The sequence below is a fragment of the Phascolarctos cinereus genome, unplaced genomic scaffold (genome assembly GCF_003287225.1).
Source record: "Phascolarctos cinereus isolate Bilbo 61053 unplaced genomic scaffold, phaCin_HiC Scaffold_4;HRSCAF=312, whole genome shotgun sequence".
In the NCBI taxonomy this organism is placed as follows: Eukaryota; Metazoa; Chordata; class Mammalia; order Diprotodontia; family Phascolarctidae; genus Phascolarctos; species Phascolarctos cinereus.
The window spans coordinates 410,329,359-410,349,143 of NW_027555847.1; the positions used below are offsets into that span (position 1 = coordinate 410,329,359).

The following is a 19,785-nucleotide window of genomic DNA, read 5'->3' on the forward strand; positions in this document are numbered from 1 at the left end:
TAAACTTTTTACAGCAAGTGATAGTTTCAATGTTTTTATTACTTGCAAAGTTGGACTCCCTTTTGAGCTGTATTATGACTACTGTAGCAGTAATTAAGAAACTAATTCATGGGTCTGATTTGATTTTGAACTTGACTTCACCTACAGAATCACAGAGCTAGAGCAAGAAGGGACCCCAGAGGCCAGCTATCCAACCCTCTCCTTCTACAGATTGAGAACTTGAAGTCTAGGCACACAGGTGGTGACCATCCTAGAGGTGGTATTAGATCTCAGAGTTAGGACTCTTTCTATTGTACCAAATTGCCTCTCAGCTGATGATCTGCGAACTTGGAGGTCAGCTCTCTTGGGGTAGCCTCAGCTCCTAGCTAACATCTGGAGGCAACTCTAGCCATCTAGGGATGTTTATAAACATCCCAGAACTCATACACTCACGTCAAGTTCCATGTAGACTGGCCTGTTGTTCACTGTGCATAGCACCACATCTCACACTTCTGTGCTTTTATAGACTATCTCCCATGACTGGAATGCCCTTCCTCCTCACCTCTACCTCTTGTAATTTGAAGGCCGAGCTCAAGGACCATGTGCTACTAGAGGCCTTCCCTGACTGATAACTTGCACCTTGCCTCCGCCAGCTCTTAGTGCTCTCCCTTCCACTGTACTTAACTGTTTGCATGTACTTTGCCCCATATGAACTCCTTGAGAATAAGGAGTGTGATTTTTTTTTTATCATTATCTCCCAAGTACCTAGCATGATGCTTGGCAAAAAGTAAATATCTAATAAAGGATTATTTAATTGAATTGAAAGGACGAGGCATTTTTGAGCCATAAAAGAACTCACATATACATATCCACAAGGGACTGAACATCAGGAACACACTCAGATTTCCCTCATTTCCCTTCATTAAAGATTTGTTTTCCCTACAAAGCAAAAAAGTTGACCCTAAGATCTGATTGGTGCCTGCCTGTCAACACAGCTCCTGTTCTTCTAAGGGGTAAAAAGTTCCACTCATGTGGAGTCAAGGCCCCCTCTGGCTTGGTAGATGATATTTAAAGACCACAGGAGTCATTATATCCTGCCCTGCTGTATTCATCTGGAATCAATGGAGGCTGCAACTACAGTGATGGGTAGTTAGATGGCACAGTGGATAGTGTGCCACGCCTGGAGTCAGGAAGACCTGAGTTCAAATCCAGCCTCCGACACTAACTGTGTGAGCCTGGGCAAGCCACTTAACCTTGGTTGCCTCAATTACTCATCTGTAAAATGAGCTGGAGAAGGAAGTGGCAAACCATCTTTGCCAAGAAAACCTCAAAAGGGATCATGAACAGGGTGACACAACTGAAATGGCTGAACAACAACAGCTATACAGAAGCTAAGTAACACTGTATCCTTCTAGCTTGTCCTTGCGGTGCTAAGGGAAAGTAAATCACCTTTTATTAACTGTAATAACTTGTAAGTGCCTCATTTCATCCCAGTATCACACCTGAATTAACAGGATACTACTGGGTCAGGCCTGCCCCTAACACCTTCTAGTAGTTACCTGCCTCAGTCTCCTTTCCTTTGAGTATTTTTAAGGGGTAAGTTTCAAAGCCTACTGTTGATGTAGTAGGTGTTAAACAAAAGAAGAAAGGAGATGTTAGGAGTGTGCCCTGGCTGCATGCCATCCTTACTATAACACTCCCAGGTTCTGCATAGAAACAGGCAATCAAGGCCACTTAAAACTTTAATAAGATACGGCCAAAACACAGATGTTAAACAACAACAAAAGCCACTACAGAGCAAGATAGATAGGTATGTGCTTAAATTATTGATTATCCTTAAGCAGATGCTGTTGCTTCAAGGGTGTGCTGTGTGCACGTTAATTCATTTTCTGTTTTCTAAATATAGCTGTAAGGTTACGTATTGGAACCTATCAGTGCTCTCACTACAGGATACTGATGTGATCATTTTACCATCTTCAAAATAGAACTTAAATTGTACCATGGTACAATGTAGGCCCTTCAAAAATGCTCATTCTGGCATAATTAAAACTGTTACTCTTTTCAGGATGTAATTATTTCTTAATCCTTAGATTGTGAGTTCCTCGAGGGCAAGGACTGTCTTTTGCCTTTCCTTGTATCCTCAGTGCTTAGCAGAGTACCTGGCTTATCTTTATTATTGTTCAGTTGTTTCAGTAGTGTCTGTCTCTTTGTGACCCTATTTAGGGTTTTCTTGGCAAAGGTGCTGGAGTGATTTGCCATTTCCTTCTGCAGCTCAGTTTATAGATTTATCTACTCTTACCACCTCACTGCCCTCTTAGCTCATATACTAGGTGCTTGATCAATGTTGACTGGCTGACTTTGATTAATATATATTTTGTATTTTAAAATAACTACTAGCCAACTCAAACAGATCAAAATTTTTTTGTTTTTTTTTTTTAAATTTTATTAATTTATTTTGATTTATCAAAAATCACTTCCATATGCTTTTGAGTTGAAAATTTTTCTCCCTCTTTTTACTCCCGACCCTCCCCAAGACGGCACACAATCTGATATAGGCTTTACATTTACATTCCTATTAAACATATTTTCACATTAGTGAAGTTGTAACTAAAAATTAAAACCAATAGGAGGAACCATCATAAAGATGAAACAAAACTCAACAGAAGGTAAAAATAAGTGATAGCGATTTGACTTCCATAGTTCTTTCTTTGGATGTGGGCAGCATTTTCCTTCCCGAGGTCTCTGGAGATGTCTTAGATCCTTGTAATGCTGAGAAGGGTTCAGTTTAACAATATTAGTCATCGCATAACATAGCTGTTATTGTGTACAAAGTCCTCTTGGTTCTGCTCACTTCACTCAGCATCAGACCATGTAAGTCTTTCCAGGTTTTTCTGAAGTGAGACTGTTCATCATTTCTTATAGCACAATAGTATTCCATTACATTCATATACCACAACTTGCTCAGCCATTCTCCAATTGATGGACATCTTCTCAATTTCTAATTCTTTGTCTCCACAAAAAGAGCTGCCATTAATATATTTGTACATGTGGGTCCTTTTCCCATTTGTTTGATCTCTTTGGGATATAGCCCTAGAAGTGCTATTGCTGGATCACAAGGTATGCACATTTTTGTAGCCCTTTGGGCATAGTTCCAAATTGTTCTCCAAAATGGTTGGATCATTTCACAACTCCACCAACAATGTATTAGTGTTCCAATTTTCCCACATCTTCTCCAACATTTATCATTTTCCTGTTTTGTCACATTGGCCAATCTGATAGATGTGATGTGGCACCTCAGAGTTGTTTTGATTTGCATTTCTCTAATCAATAAAGATTTAGAGCATTTTTTCATATGACTATGGATAGCTTTAAGTTCTTCATCTGAGCATTGTCATATCCTTTGACCATTTATCAATTGGGGAATGGCTTGTGTTCATATAAATTTGTCTTAATTCTCTATATATTTTAGAAATGAGGCCTTTATCATAGAGACTGGTTGTAAAAAATTTTTCCCAATTTTCTACCTTCCTTCTAACCTTAGTTGCATTGGCTTTGTTTGTACAAAAACTTTTCAATTTAATGTAATCAAAATTATCCATTTTGCTTCTCATAATGTTCTCTATATCCTGTTTGGTCATGAATTCTTCTGTTCTCCATAGATCTGATAGGTAAACCATTCCTTGTTCTCCCAGTTTACTTATGGTATCAGCCTTTATATCTAAGTCATGAACCCATTTTGACTTTATTTTGGTATATGGTGTGAGATTTGGGTCTATGCCTAGTTTCTGCCATATTCTTTTCCAGTTTTCCCAGAAGTCAAACAGATCACATTATAATATTACTTAAATTAGCTGCCAAGTTTTGTTGATTTTCCCTCTTCAAAAAACTTTCATATCCATCTTCTTAAATTTACATGGTCACCAACCTAATTGAAACCTTCATTACCTGTCACCTGAACTACTACCATAGTCTCCTAGTTACTTTTCCTTGCTTGCAGTCTCTTTCCTCTCTATACGGCATCATCTTCCTCAAGAACTGTCTGACTAAGTCACTTTCCTGTTCAAGAATCTTTAGGAGTTCCCTGCTGCATCTAAAAATAAACAGAAACTTCACAACATGGCATCCAAAGTCCTTCATAACATAGTTCCAACATACTTTTCAAGGCTTATTTTACACTAGTTTCCTTTCTGCTATTGGTATTCTATCTCCTGACCCCCTGTCTTTGCAATTCCCAGATGCAGACTGAACATCCTCCTAACCTCTGCCTCTTAGAATCCACAGCTTGTTTCAGGTCAGATGCCAGCTCCTATGGGAAGTCTTTCCTAAAGTATTAGAACTCTCTCTACCCTCCAATTGTGTTATATTATCTTGTGTGTCATCCTCCAGGAGAATCTAAGATCTTTGAAGGGATAGAGGTAGGTTTTTATATTCATCTTTGCTCATTATTTAGCTATAGTTAGGGCACCAGTGTTTTCAAGAGCATTATGTACAAAAAAAAAAATTGAAGTTAACTTATGATCAGATAAAGCAGCTAGGTGGTGCAGTGGATAGAATGCCACCCTGCAGTCCAGAAGACCTCAATTCAAATCCCACCTCAGACACTCACTAGGCATATGACTCTGTCCAACCTTAGGCTTCCACAGTTTCCTCATCCCTCTAATAATAGCATTTACCTTCCAGAATTGTGTCCTTATTTTTACAGATTAGGAAAATGTGGCTCAGAGAAGGTAAGGGACTTTTCCCTCTTGGTCATACATAGTATTAGAGAAAGAATTTCAAGCCAAGTCTTCCTAACCTAAAGTCCAGCAATCCACATATAATGCCAATCTGAATGTTTGTATATGTTCAAAGGAGATTTTTCTGGAATTATTTATTCTTGTCTGCTTTAGCTATAACATCTGTTCTACAGTTAGTACCTTTTGTCTAAACCGAACATGTAGCAAAATATTTTAAGGTGCTTAGGAATAATTAGATGACTCTGTTGAAGTTACACAGCCATTATTTGACCATATTTATAGTGTTCCATCTTGCCTATAGTTTCTCTAAGCCAGATTAAGACAGGATACCTCTATCAGACCTTGTGGTCTGATTATTATAATACCTTGGTTAGGGCTTGTTTCTCTTTTAAACATAGAACAATGCAAAGAGGATTTAGTGAAAGGATCTGAGTTTATATCCTGCTTCTATTAACTTCTTGTGTGACCTTGGACAGGTCTCTTCGCCTCTCTAGGCCTTAGGTACTTCAGTTATAAAATGAGGGGTTTGGACAAATGACATCTAAGGTCCAGTCTAATTCTACATCTAGTAATCTTTGCTTTTGCTGTCATATATGTAATTTCATTTCCCCCTCATACAACACCATTGTTATCAATTACTCCTAAGGACATAGGGGTAGAAACAAGTGTATTAAGTAATTTTTCCAAGAACTCAGCGCAAAGTCAGGAATAGCAAATGAAATACGATGCTTATTAAAAGGCCAATGAAAGCAGAAAATAGTTATATAATGACAAAATCTTATAAAACATATATAGAACATGGTGTGTGTGTGTGTGTGTGTGTGAAGATGAAAAAGATTTTCACAAAAAAAACCTACCCAAATAAGTCATGAAAAAATATGGTGGTCAAGTTGTAATATGAAATTCTGCTGTTTCTAAAGATTCAAAGAGTTGAAGTAATTATTGTATTTATTAAGAAAATTAAGACCTATTTAAGCCTAAGTTTATTCATAAAAGTACTGAAAAAGTGCCTGATTTCTTAAAAACTCTAATTACATTTGATCCATAGACCATTTTCATTTTTTTTTAACACCTTAAAATTCATGGGCTCTGAATGACAAGCATTTTTGCCTATTTGTTTTTAAATTTTATTCATGTTTTTTTTTTTTTTTCATCACAGTCATTTCTGTATATACTCTGCAATCTAATAGCACTGGCCTCCTTGATATTCCTCAAATAAGACATTCCATGTCCTGACTACAGACATTTTCATTAGTTGTTCCTCAGGCCTGAAATGCTCTCTGTCATCATCTCTGCTTCCTTGCTTCTTGGGCTTCCTTCAATTCCAGGTAAAGTCTTACCCCTCTACAAGAAGACTTTAGTGATTTGTCTTGATTCTAGTGCCTTCCCACTGTTATCTCTGATTTATCTTGTATATAGCTTCTTTGTATTGTCAAGATATCAGGAGACACCATTTTTCCAGAACTAAGGTCCAGCAAGCAAGCAGTGCCTTGAGCTTGGCATAACAACAATCCTTTGTGCTCACCCTCTGGATGATCTCACCCTCTGGCAAAATTATATAATTATTGTATTGCTTCGACCAACACCAGGTGTTCTCTGAACTTGAATAAGCACCGGAAAAGTACCCGTGTTCTGGTTATGAAGCCTTGGTATGAATCAAACTTGTCTCGTTATCAGGGCTACAATTCTCTACATAATCATTGGTATAAGTATTAAGATTTGGCCTCACTAAAGCAGGTTCCCCCACTGGGGGGGGGGGCCCAGAAAGCTCCTTGACAGCCAGGATTGTCTTTTGCCTGTCTTTGTATTCTAAGCACTTAGCACAGTGCCTGGAGAGTGGTAGGTACTTAATTTAAACGCCACTGACTTACTGTTTTCTCCCTAGATATGCCTTATTTGCATAATTACAAAGAAGAGATCAACTGAAAATAGCAATTCACCAAAGTCACCATTCATCCATTTACCTGGGAGAAATGTGAACTTGCCACCACCAGGGGAACAACTGGAAAGGCATTAAGCTCATTTTGGCAACTCCTCTGCCTTTACTTTCATATATAGATGGTACTTAGGTACAACCTGACCTGAAAATTCTGATTCAATCTGCCTGTTCCCAATACACAGGACAATTTACTGCAAATAATAATTATATGGTCTTTGTCAAGACCATATAATATTAGTTTCCAGTTTTAAAGTTATTTAAATCAAATCATTTTAACTAAGGTAGTTGCCCCAATTTAAAGACGCCACTCAATATTTGTCATTTACCTAGAACTTCAAGGTTTACAAAGTTCTTTAATTATATTAACTTATTTGATCCCATGATCCTATGAAGTATCATTGCCCCCAATTTACAGATGAGGAAACTGAGGGTCAGAGAGGCTAAGTGATTTGACTACAGCTAGGAAGTGTCAGAGGGGAGATTCAAACTCTGTTGTCTCCTACAACCACTTGTAGCACTGTGCATTATACTATTATCTCTCAGCAGCGACAATATAACTAAAAGGTAAAAGAATAGTAATCTACTCAGATTTACTACATTAAAGTAGAATTTAAAGTTCAATTTATTGCTTAGAAGAACAGTTTCAAAGGCACTTGAAAATTTTATTGGCTATGTGGGTTATCAAATGTTATCCTATGGTCTTACATCTCTTGCCACTGTACTTGTAATCAATGTTTGAATAGAATGATTAGACACTTTGCCAACTAATCTGGATATTTTCAACAATACTTTTTCTTTCTTTAATATGGTCCAGATGCACAAGAAAAGTACATAACCTTTTTTCATATAAAAAGCAAGCTTAGTGACCACTGCAAATATGATAGATTTACATTCACAATAATCAATAACTGTGGAAGGGCAAAGAACTTCATATAAACTAACAACAAAACAATTGAACAACAAAAATTGCAAACTTGAAAAACAATGCATTTTCTTTGGAAATGAAACATTTTTTCCCCTTCTAGTTTGTTTGCTTTTGCCTCCTATGATCTGATTCAATAATATTATGAAGCCTTTACTGGATTTACAACAAACAGTACATAAATGTTCTTCCAAAGAGCATCCATCACCGCTCAATAATATCATTTATCCATTATAACCAAACTCTATGGAAAAGTCAAAAAACCCTGCTGCAATGCTATATAGTTAATCACCTGTTTATAGATATTGTTGATATGGAGCTAGCTGCTCTTTGTAATTTTATTTCATCAAACTCTAGTTTCTCAGAACTAATTAAAGAGTTTCTCCATTTTTCTTAGTCACCATTTGTTCTTATGTGGACAATATACTTGACCCACTGGTACTTCTGTACTTTAATAGATCTGTGACTAATTTGGGTGCTTCTAAAGCCTGCAACCATTTTATGCCTTCCTATCTTGGATGATTCTTGTTCAATTTAAACTTAAATTTTTTTTTCTCCATAGAATTTTACAAATTCTCCATAAAGTGGTCACACAATATGCTGGAGGATTTATGCTAGATCCCTTGACAATGAATGGATGCCATTGGAATACTTAGCATGTCTGTTGCTTATCTCTCACTCTTTCTGCATGCTACCACCATTTCTACAGCCACCCCCATTTCCAGACTCAAATATTTCTGATATCATGCTTCTACTGAAAAATGCAACTTATTCATACCCAACTAAACTCTATTAATTTACTTTCAGATAACCTACAAATTTAATTATTTGGAGAAAAAAATTATTCCATGACTTGTTTTCATTCAGCATCACTGGAAAGAATAATGATGTTACAATAATGGACATTTATTTCAGGGAGAAGCTTGGGAGTAACAAAGACTTCTTTGCAATTTCTAAATCCAGCCTGCTCTCCTCTTCATGATCAGTTCTTTTCCCAGATCACTGTCCATCCATGCTGACTCAAATTTCAAAACATTATCGTGCTATTCTGCCATCCAATCAAAACTCATTTTAATAATAAAAATTAAAATAAAAACTAAAGTGTGAAGATATTATTATCTGATAATTAACATTATTATCACTTATGATATGAACAGTAGTACTTGCAAGTAGGAACTTAGGAGGTATAAATGAAAAGGAAGTTTTATTGTTGTTTTTCAATTGTTTCTGACTCTTTGTGACTCTATTTGGGATTTTCTTGGCAAAGATACTGGAGTGGTTTGCCATTTCCTTCTCCAGATCATTTTACAGATGTGGAAACTAAGGCAAACAGGGTTAAGGGATTTGCCTTGGGTCACTCAGCTATTAAGTGTCTAAGGCTTAATTTGAACTCAGGAAGATGAGTCTTCTTGACTGTAGGCCCAGCACTTATTCACTGAGTCATCTATCTGCCCTGGAAAGGAAAGTACTGCTCCTAGAAAAGACTGTATATAATTGGTATCTTAGCTTCTCCCTCTTTCATTTACCTCTCAGCCCTTTTTAATATTGGTTCTGACCTCATCACTCAACTGAAACTGCTCTCTTTGTTGGCAATCAAAATTACCAATGACTTCTTAATTGTTAAACCTTAGTGCTCAGTATTTTCACAGTACTCATCCTTCTTAACTCCTTTGCTGCATGTCAAAATACTGACCATTTGCTCCTCTCTTCTCCAATTTTGCAAGAAATTACTATATCTTGGTCTTCCTCCTGCCTATATTATTCCTCAGTATCCTCTACTAATTGATCATGCAGATTACATCCCCTAATGGTAGGTGTTCTCTCAGACTCTGTCTTAGGCCCTCTCCTTATCTTTCTCTCTATATTCTCTCTTGGTGATCTCATCAGCTCCAATAAGTTTAATTGTCATTTCAACACTGATGATTCATCTATATATTCAACTCTAGTCTTTCCTTTGAGCTGCAGTACTATATTACTAATTAATTCCTTATTGCATACTTTGAACTGGATCATTTGAAGCTATATCAAACTCAATGTTTCTAAAACATATCTCATTATTTCCATTTCCTATCCCTATTCCAAATCTAACTCTCTTCCAGTCTCCACTATTTCCATAGAAGATACCACCATTCTTTCAGTCTCCTGGGTTTATGACCTTGATGTTATCTTAATTCCTTATATTTCCTCACCTCACATATGCAATCAGTTGCCAAATCTTGCCACTTCTACCTCCATATCTCTTAAATCCAGTTTCTTCTCTCTACTCACCAGCTGCTACCACCACTGAAGTTCAGATCCTTATCATCTCTTACCTAATAGAGTATTGCAGTAGTATCCTAATTGTTTTCCCTGTCATAGGTCTCTGACCACTTCAGTTCATCTTTCTCACTGCTGTTCAAGTGATTTTCATTAAGTTCAAATCTGACCATGCCACTACTCTGATCAATCAACTCCCTAGTGTCTCTTGGATAAAATATAAAATCCTCTGTTTAGCTTTTAGAGTTCTTCACAACCTTCACTCAACCTATCTTTCTAGCTATATTGTATATTAATCCCCCTTCCCACATTCTGCTATCCAGTCAACTTTGTCTTCTCTTCATTCATTACCCACACCACTCTATCTCCCATCTTTGCACTAATCATCCCCCATGCTAGAAATACACTGTCCTTGATTCTAGTTCATAGAATCTTCTCTTTCTTAAAAACACACCTCTACTACTGCATGAAATCTTTCCTTATTCCCTCAACTTCTAGTGCCCTCCTTTCCAAACTGTCTTGTGTTGAACTACTTTATATTTATTCACTTTATATTCATTCTGTATGTACTTATACTTGTGATTGTTATCTCTCCTGATACAATATACACTTATGAGTAGGGATTGCTTTATTCTATGTATTTTTATCTTATCACCTAGCACAGTGTCCCACATATATTAGTTGCATAATAAATACTTGCTGGTTGATTGACTGATTGCTACTTTCCTCTCCCCCTACTTGCTGAGTCAGTTCTGGGGATCTAGGTTGAAGGGTACTGATTTGTATGGTCTTCACTGTGACCCTAAGGTACAATTAATCCCAGGATAGACTCTAAGGATATGTTGATGCTTTCAAACTCTAATTCTTCTCTATTTGAGCAGTTTCAGAGGTCTTGAGAGGTATTTTCCCCCTTCCAAGTTTCAACCCTTCAGTCTGTCACGTCTGAGCTTCATTTGAGCATAATAATTGGTTTCTGAATACCTCTGGTACCTTGTCAATTACAAAACACAATTACATGTTTGATGGAAATTTTCACTCATCTTCCCAAATCTCTAAACTTAGACCTTAATCCCAGGAGCCATTCATAACACAGATGGCAGTAACTGTTTTTCATTTGGGAAATGCACATTCCTTCCTCCTCTTCATAATCTAAAAAAACCCCATACTTTTCCTATTTTTGCCTATGTCTTTTTCATTAATATACTTTTTTCTAAAGCAATAGCCATACTTTTTTGAGGAGGCTATGTAACCTGCTTAAAATAATATGTAACAGAAGGGAAAGCAGACTTCTTTTGGGGAAAATGTATATAGTTAGAGTTTTGATGTAGAAAAGAAGACATTTACAAATACATAATGGGGAGCTATTCTTTATATGTTCTTTAGTTGTTTTCTTTCTGCATTCTCTCACATCTTGGGCCTCTGACACCAGCAATTTCCTGATGTCTTCCATTTACATTTAGAAAGGTGAGTTAGTACAGGTAAGTTTCTAATTGCATTTTATAACAGATTTGTAAAAGCAAATCAAATGTATCCACCTTACTTTAATTTGTGACATACATGTTATTATGGTCACCTAGAAATAAAATTTTGTAGTCTACCAACATTTTTTTAAAAAGGATGGAGATATTTTGGAGGCAATTTTAATTCTCAGAATAACAAAAGCATTGTACCTTCAAATCAGAAGAGATAAAAATATTATTTTAGTCCCAAAACATTTTTTTTAATTCCATGAAATTTCTGGTTATATTTTGAGTCTTTTCATAACTCAGTAAATCAAAGATTATATACCAACTAATCACCTCCCCAAATTAAATTGAAGCACATCCATTTTAGACAAATGTTAAACAGACTGCAAACAATAATATACAAATCACCAGTAAACTCTGAATATGATTTCTTGTGAGTAACATCTATATAAAATATCCTAACAACTAGAGTTATTTCAAATGGAATGGGCTGACTCAACAGGTAGGACTTTTTTATTATAATTACAAAATCTTCAAGCAAATGCTAGATGATTACTTTTTAGGGGTATTCTCAAAGTCAGTTAGTCAATAAACCTTTAGTAAGTACCCAGTAAGTGCAAGAAACTGCGCTAAGCACATGGAATACAAAGAAAGACAAAAAAAAAATCCATGCTCCCAAGGAGTTCTAATGGGGGCAATAACATATCAACTAGCTATATACCAGGTAAGTTGAAGATAATCAACAGAGAGAAGGCCTTACAATTAAGGGGGATTGAGAAAGATTTCCTGTAGAAGTTAGGCTTTTAGTTGGGACTTGAAGAAGCCTGGGTTGCCAGAAAATAGACATGAGGAGAAAAAACATTCCCAGGCTTGGGGACAGCCAGTTAAAATGCTCAGAGTTAGGATATAGAGCAGATAGAGTACCCTGTTCAAATAACATCAAGGATACCAGTCTTACCAGATAGGGATTGACATTGTGATGGGTGGGAGACAAAGTAGAAGAAGACTAGAAAGGTAGAAGGGGGTAAGGCTGTAAGAGCATTCAAATGCCAAACAGAAGGTGATAGGAAGCTACTGGAGTTTAATTAGTGGGGGTAGAAAGAGAGCATCACAAATCTGAACCTGAGCTTTAGGAAGATAACTTTGGTATCTAAATGGAGGATGGACTGCAGTAGGGAGATACCTTGCGGCATAGACACCAACAAGAAGGCTACTGCAATAATCAAGTTGTGAGCTGATGACAGCATGGACCAGGATTGTGACAGTATTAAGGAGAAAAGGGGGAAAATATGAGAAATGTTATGAAAGGAAAAGCAACAGACCTTGATAGCATATTGGATATGGGATGGGCAAGATAGAAGACATCTAGGATGTGAACTTTGAGCACTAGGAGGATGATGGTACCTTCAACAGTGACAGGAAAGTTAGGAAGAGGAGAAGTTTGGGAAAAATAATTCAGATTTGAACATGCTGAGTTTAAGATGTCTATGTGACACTTGGTTCCAGAAGTCCCATAGGCAGAGATGTAAGATGGGAAGTCAGAAGAAAAGCCAAGGCTAGATAAGTAGATCTGAGAATCATCAGCACAGAGATAATAATTGAATACATGGTGCTTGATGAAGTTACCAAGTGAAATAGTATAGAGGGAGAAAAGAAGGGGATAGAGGGACACCCACGGTTAATGGGTAAGACCTGGATGAAGATCCTGCAATGGAGACTAAGGAGAAGTCACACAGGTAAGATGAGGAACAAGATAGAGTGGTCTCATGAAAACCAAGAAAGAAGAGAGTGTTGAGAAGAGTACGATCAACAATTACAAAGGTTATAGAGAGGTCAAAAAGGATGAGGATTAAGAAAAGGCTATTAGATTTGGCAATTAAGAAAACATTAGCAATTACGGAGAGAGCAGTTTCAGCTGAATGATGTTGGAACCCAGACTAAATAAGAAGAGAGTAGGAGAAGGACATTAAGGTAATTATTGTAGATGGCCTCTTCAATGAGTTTAGCCAAAAAAAGGGAGGAGAAATATAGAATGATGAGTAGAAGGGATGAATGGATTGAGTTATGTTTTTTTGAGGACATGGAAGGGAAGCAGCCAGTATACAAGGAGAGACTGAAGATAAATAAGGGAGGAAGATAGAGGACACAATCTGCTAGAGAAGAGGAGATGAAATGGGATCACTTATCCAAGTAAAAAGGTTTGCCTTGGCAAGATAGGTCACTTCTTCATGTGCGACAGGGGTGAAAGAAGAGAGTATCAGGGGGCATCTGAGAAATGTGAATTGAGGAGAAGGATATAAGAAGAAACTCTTGAGTCTCAATTATTTTTTTCAGTGAAACATGAAGCCATTCATTTTTCAGATTGGAGCTAGAGTAAATGATCTCTGAAGTTCTTTCCAAGGCTGCCATTTTATATCTCTATAATAACAGTGAAATGTACCATGCTGTACTGATAGATAGATAGCCTCTTTTAGGTCATGAAGGCAGTATGACTTTTTAAGTACAAAATACAGATAGCAAGGATAAGATCAGACCACCTACCTTATTGAAGGGGATAGATTTCATTTTTAATTGGTCTTGGCTGTTCCTGATGATGCTGTCCTATAATTCTCCATGGATAATAAAGGTTATGAAACTACAGAGACTAAATGCAGGTCATAGAATAATATCAAAAGTTATATGTATATATACAGAAGTTTATGAGGAGGCTGCTTTATTTTGAATTTATCTCAAAATGAACATTCGTGGTGAGCTTTAAGAAGTTATATTTTTAACATCTAGAATAAAAAAATCCTACTGCCTTCTGATATTGTAATTCCCATAACAAATATATGTTTTAATGATTTGATTTTCAGAGATATTTGTTTTTTATTACTATGAGAAAAAAAATGTAACACTCATAATAGATTAATTCAACTACACATATCTTCTATTCCATTGCAAACATCAAAACACTTTGATAGGATTTGAATGTTGTTATTCAGGATATACAGAGAAATTATGACATTCTATTTTCATAATTATGTAAAGTTATTTTAAAAAATAATTGGAATGAATTATTGAACATAGAATGTTGTGAGTTGCTTTTAGATTTTTGTAAAGTAGTCATCCATTTTGTTTCATTAGTAATTGTGAAAATATTTGGTCTTTGAACATGATAGACCGTATGTAAGAATAGAGTTAATAGTTAATTTAAATAATCTAAATGTTCTAGGTTGAAGGAGGAAATGAGGGCTGGAAAAACACAACGCTTTTTTTTCTCATTTGAAACACTGCAAGCACCTTCAGAAAATAAATATGGAACAGCAGACAAAAAAGAAAAGGTTCTTCAAACTTACTTTCACTAGTTGAATAGTCCTGGGGATCAAGTATTCCTGATTCTTGAAGCGATCTTATACAGGAGTCTACCAGTTCAAGACCAGTTGTGAGTTCATCCTCTATATCCTTCTGACCATCTATTTAAAATAAATATAAAAAAATTAGCTCATTATCAATAATGTATTTTCATTTTTTTCCATTATTTGATAGTCAAAAGCATCCTGATGAAATATTTTTACCTCAATAATTGGTCAGATCACTATCACATTCTATTCTCTCTCTTTTTTATTTTAGTCAGAAACAATTAAGACCATTTCTTTTGGGGGTTCTAAAATTAGTCAAGAAATTGACAAGAACTCAACCAAATCCTTTCCAATCATACTTATCTAAATAAAGCTTTTCATAAAGAATTTAAAAGTTTAATTTCAGGCTATTGCTTTGCTCATTTTATATCTTTCTATCTTTTATTTCATAAGTGCGATGAAATTAACTTTGATTCACATGTGACTTTAAATTTCCATCACAATTCTATACTTTACCTTGTGTTTGCCAATGAAACTGTTCTTCTGTTGAACTGCAAAAAAGAGAATAAATATGTATAACATGTTGATTTTTAAAATGAATCTATATTATAACATATAAAAGCACATTTTAGAAATACATGGAATCGTTATTTTCCCCTATATTATCTCTGAAAATAGATTGATTTATTTGGCATCCAAATTAATGTACATTTAGATTATATTAATCACAAATATCAAGAATTAATGTGCCAGTTTTCATGAATGAAAAGGGTACTATTAAAGCCATTTACATAAAAGACCATGGTAAGGCAAATTATTATCACCACTGATATGAATATTTTGGATGGCAACAAATACATAATTCCAGTTTCATTATATTAGGAGTCTGCCACTATCTCAAGTGTTTCAAAAGGCAAGTTGGAATTTTTCCACAGACTTTGCAAAGAATGCAACATGTAGAATATATATGACATTTTTGGGTAGTTTGCCTATTTCAGTATAAAGCAAGGATTCTTAACCTGCAGTACAGAACATGTAGTCATGTTCATTTTAATATTTTTATGGCTATATTTCAATATAATTGGTCTTCCTTGTAATCTTGTGTATTTTATTGTATACATTGAAAAGCATTGTTCTGAGAAGAGATCCATCCATAGGCATCTTAAGACTGCAAAAAGGATCCAAAAGATAAAAAGGGTTGAGAACCCTCTGGATACAATAAAGAGAAATAAAATACATCCACTGTCTCTCTTTAATCACTTTACGCAGTGCCCTCATACTGATAAATTGGGACTAACTTTTTATAGAATAATGTTACTGACAGAAGCTGAAACTAAAACAATTACAAACATTCTGATATGTGTATGTAAAATACATATAAGTACTAGCATTTTTTCACATCATTTTTAGCACTCAAAAAATTTCAGACTCAATTACCAATTGGCTTCAATGGGTTGGTTCAGAAACACTTTGAAGGAGATCTATCTCCTAATATGTATTTCATATTCATTTATATTAACTACTTGTCTCTAAATACAAATGTATGTGCTTATTTTTGTCTTATATTTTATGAGCTATATCTGACTGTTGGTATTTTACATCATAAAAAGCATCACATATATCACATGAAGTTCACATTTTTTTTGAAGAGCTGAAATGTATTTGTATATAGAATCCAAATACATTCATAAAATACTATTAGCTTTTTAGTGGCAAGATAAGAATTAGTTCAAAACCAAGAAGAAAAATATATAGTTTATAATCTAGACAACTTAACTCTAAACAATCCAAACATGTAATTGACAATCAAAAAATGGAACAAGGATAAAAGAAACTACATATACGTTATTTTAACCAGGAGTCTTATCATGTCAGTTAAGTTCAACAAGGATACCAAAAGAAAGGCCCCTGAAAGACCCTGAATAAGCAAACATCTGAATTACTTTCCAAATGAAGAGAGAAGCGATATTGAATTAGTACTCTTATGAATAATGATTTCTGAAATGACAATTAGTATTTTCTAATAAGGCAGAGATAAACAATGGAGGGTAAAGTCACTTTTAAGAAAGCTTGGTAAAACTTTGAAGTAAAGAAGTCTCAGAGATATTTAAGGATGAAATGGAAGGAAGATAGCAAACAGAAGAAAACATTTTAAAAAAAGATTTGTAAAAAGCATCACAACGAACTGGTTTCTCCATCCACAATATCAGAAACTCTACACTTGGTCCTTAATGCCACAATTCTAGATTTGCTTCTAGGAGAGGTAGAAATAACCTAGAGAGCACAAGTGTGGGAAGAAGAACTCAATTGGACTAAGTGTTCAAAGAGAGTTCTGTGCTGGGGGCAACAATTATGAGGGGATTGGAGGACAAAGAAACAAAATATAAGAAGGAAAGGAAGATAACCAAAGGCTTGGAAAACATCTCAGACTCTATTAATACTAAAATTAGGGGTCCAGTAAAACATAAATAATTGCTCACTTATATGTCTACTTTCTCATTTATGCAAAATCTTTATCCATGAACCAAGGACATCTTTCAAGAGGGTATTGGTAGGGAACAATCAGATTTTTGCAAGCAATATTCAAAATGTACTTCATCATTAGTATTTTTAAATTAAGTGAAAGATATAGAAAACAGAAAATTCCAATTTTGTTTTGTGAGTCTGAAAAAATATTGAAAAGATAGGACAAAGTGCTGCCTTCCAGACTTTTATTTTTCAACAATGTGTTCCTCATCAATCCATCAAAGTCAAGTAAGATTCCTTGAAAGATATAATAGTACAAATACCCTCTTTAATGACCCTCCTATAAATATGAGTTGAGGCAAAAAAACAAGCATATGCTTACTGAAGGTGCTAGTTGCTGTGATGGAAGACAATCAGCACAGAATTCAAGTTGAAGGGGGATTCTCCTTGGACTATGAGGTCTTCCAAATGATCTCATTTATATATGACATTATGTTGACTTCCTTAAGCCCCAGAATATTGCAAAGCCTCTTGGAAGAACTTTGCCATCAATTGGAATTTGATCTGACATTCACATAGAAAAGACCAAATGGACAAATAATTTCTATAGCACAGATTGGAACATGCATTTGGCTGGACAACCTACACATCTCAGTATATTCATGACTATCTGAGGTGTAAAGACAGAAAAAATTATTTGGGCCTAGAGTAGAACAGGAAAAAACAGGCCAGATTACCTTCAAGAAATGACAGAACTCCTTTAATGACTCCAAGCTTCTCACAAAAACAAATGTTAATCTTCTTTAATCCCTATATCCTATCAATACTGATGTGTGATACCAAGTCATAAAATATAATGTTTAACAAAAAAATAAAAATGAATATCATGCAGAGTGCAAGGAAGAGGCAAATGGTTAGTGTGAGTGTACTTAAAAATATAAGCAATGAGAAACTCTCAGAAAGAACAGGAATAAAAAATATCATTTAGGAATTACATGGTAATAGAGAAGATGGAATGGGTCATGTGGCAAGGGATGACAGATGGACATCCAGAGTACCCTCATGTTAACTTCTCGATGTCAGGAGAAATCAAGGAAGTCTTTTAGTACACTGAGGGAACCCTTTGTGGAAATTTTTTTGGAAGTCATGGATAAGTGTCACATAAAATGGTCAGATAATGTTGGATAAAAACTGCATTGTTCCAAAGAACTTCCAAATCAATTAGATCACAGACATTTGTGTATTTGAGCATGTAATATTGTATGTATACTGCAAGAATATGTAGATATAAATTTTACATGTACATTTATTACAATTATATATGTATATAAGAATTCTGTAGTACATATATACACATCTATGTAAGCATAACCCACAAGTATACATATACGTAAAAAGAATTACATAGACACTGTTACATGCACATGGGTTTTAAATGAAAATTCCATCTTTATAAGGCAAATGTATAGCTCTTTATAATAATTTAGTAATTATGTTTTGGTATGCAATGGACAGTAAGGCAGCTAGATGGCTCAGTGGATAGAGAGTTGGGCCTGGGGTTAGAAAGACCTGAGTTCAAATCTGGCCTCAGACTCAGACATTACCTGTGTGACTCTGGGCAAGTCACTTAACCTCTGTTTGCCTTAATCCACTGGATAAGGAAATGGCAAACTTCTCCATATCTTTGCCAAGAAAACCCCATACAGGGTCATGAAGAGTTGGACCATATCGAACAATAGTAATGAAACTGATAAACTTTTTAATATAATACATACCATTTTAGGAAATACAATATGTTTTCCACTCTAATTCTTTTGAATAAGTCTCAATTTCATAATGTCCATTTGGTCTTTTCTGTGTTAATGTTAGTAACAACACTTGCATATTTACAGATATATAGACATCTTTCTATAATTATATCTCCGTGTAGCATTCCTACAGAAGGAAAAAAAGTTATACCTAGGTAGCAAGTTATACCTTCATCTGAATAACATGTTGAGGGAATACTCAGTCTAGATGAATTATGATTTCAACAGATTTATTTTGAATGACCTGTTAAACACATGGTGAATATGTTACAGTGAGAAATGACTGCAGACACAATCCCTTTGTACACATTATCTCTGCACATCATACCTATATTTCCCCTTAGAATGTCAGTAACTGATGAGTGATCTTGATACCAGGCAGTGATAGACATTATTTTGATAATGATCATATCTTTACAGCTATTTTTACTAGATCTGTTGCTCTGTTCAAGGAACTGCTGTGAATAACTCGGTTTCAGAAGAACAAAAGGCTTTGACATTTTTAATCTTCTTTTTGGTAGTAGACCCTGAATAAATGTATGAAATGAACTAGATTCATGCCTTTAAGTCTGTGTCCAGGGAACAGATGGTTGATGTAAATGAATATAAGAACTCTGTTTTAGGAGATATTTCTCCTTTCCAGTTCATTTCCTGCTGGACTGATCTATTAGCAGCAAATTGGGAACTGAGTTTGAAATTTTCTGAGTGAAAAACAGCAGTAGTATAAGACATAATGATAATCATGAAATTCTACCTAACAAAATTCTTACTTAGTTTTAATAAATACAACTTAATGGAACACATTACATATCTACCTTTAAAATCCAAAGGTTAGAATTGAAAACCTCATTTAAATAGTATATCCAAAAGGA

At 35.2% G+C, this 19,785-nt stretch overlaps 1 protein-coding gene across 3 annotated transcripts in view; it reads right to left on the reverse strand.

The window, feature by feature from the left end:
- Positions 1-19,785, reverse strand: part of CTNND2 (catenin delta 2) — a 1,167,765-nt gene that overhangs the window by 516,797 nt on the left and 631,183 nt on the right. For all 3 annotated transcript variants that reach the window (XM_078153315.1, XM_078153314.1, XM_021004430.2), the window contains exons 4-5: positions 15,156-15,190; positions 14,637-14,753 (exon numbers count right to left, since the gene is read on the reverse strand). In XM_078153315.1, coding sequence (XP_078009441.1) covers positions 14,637-14,753; positions 15,156-15,190 — 152 coding nt within the window. The remainder of the gene's footprint in view (positions 1-14,636; positions 14,754-15,155; positions 15,191-19,785) is intronic.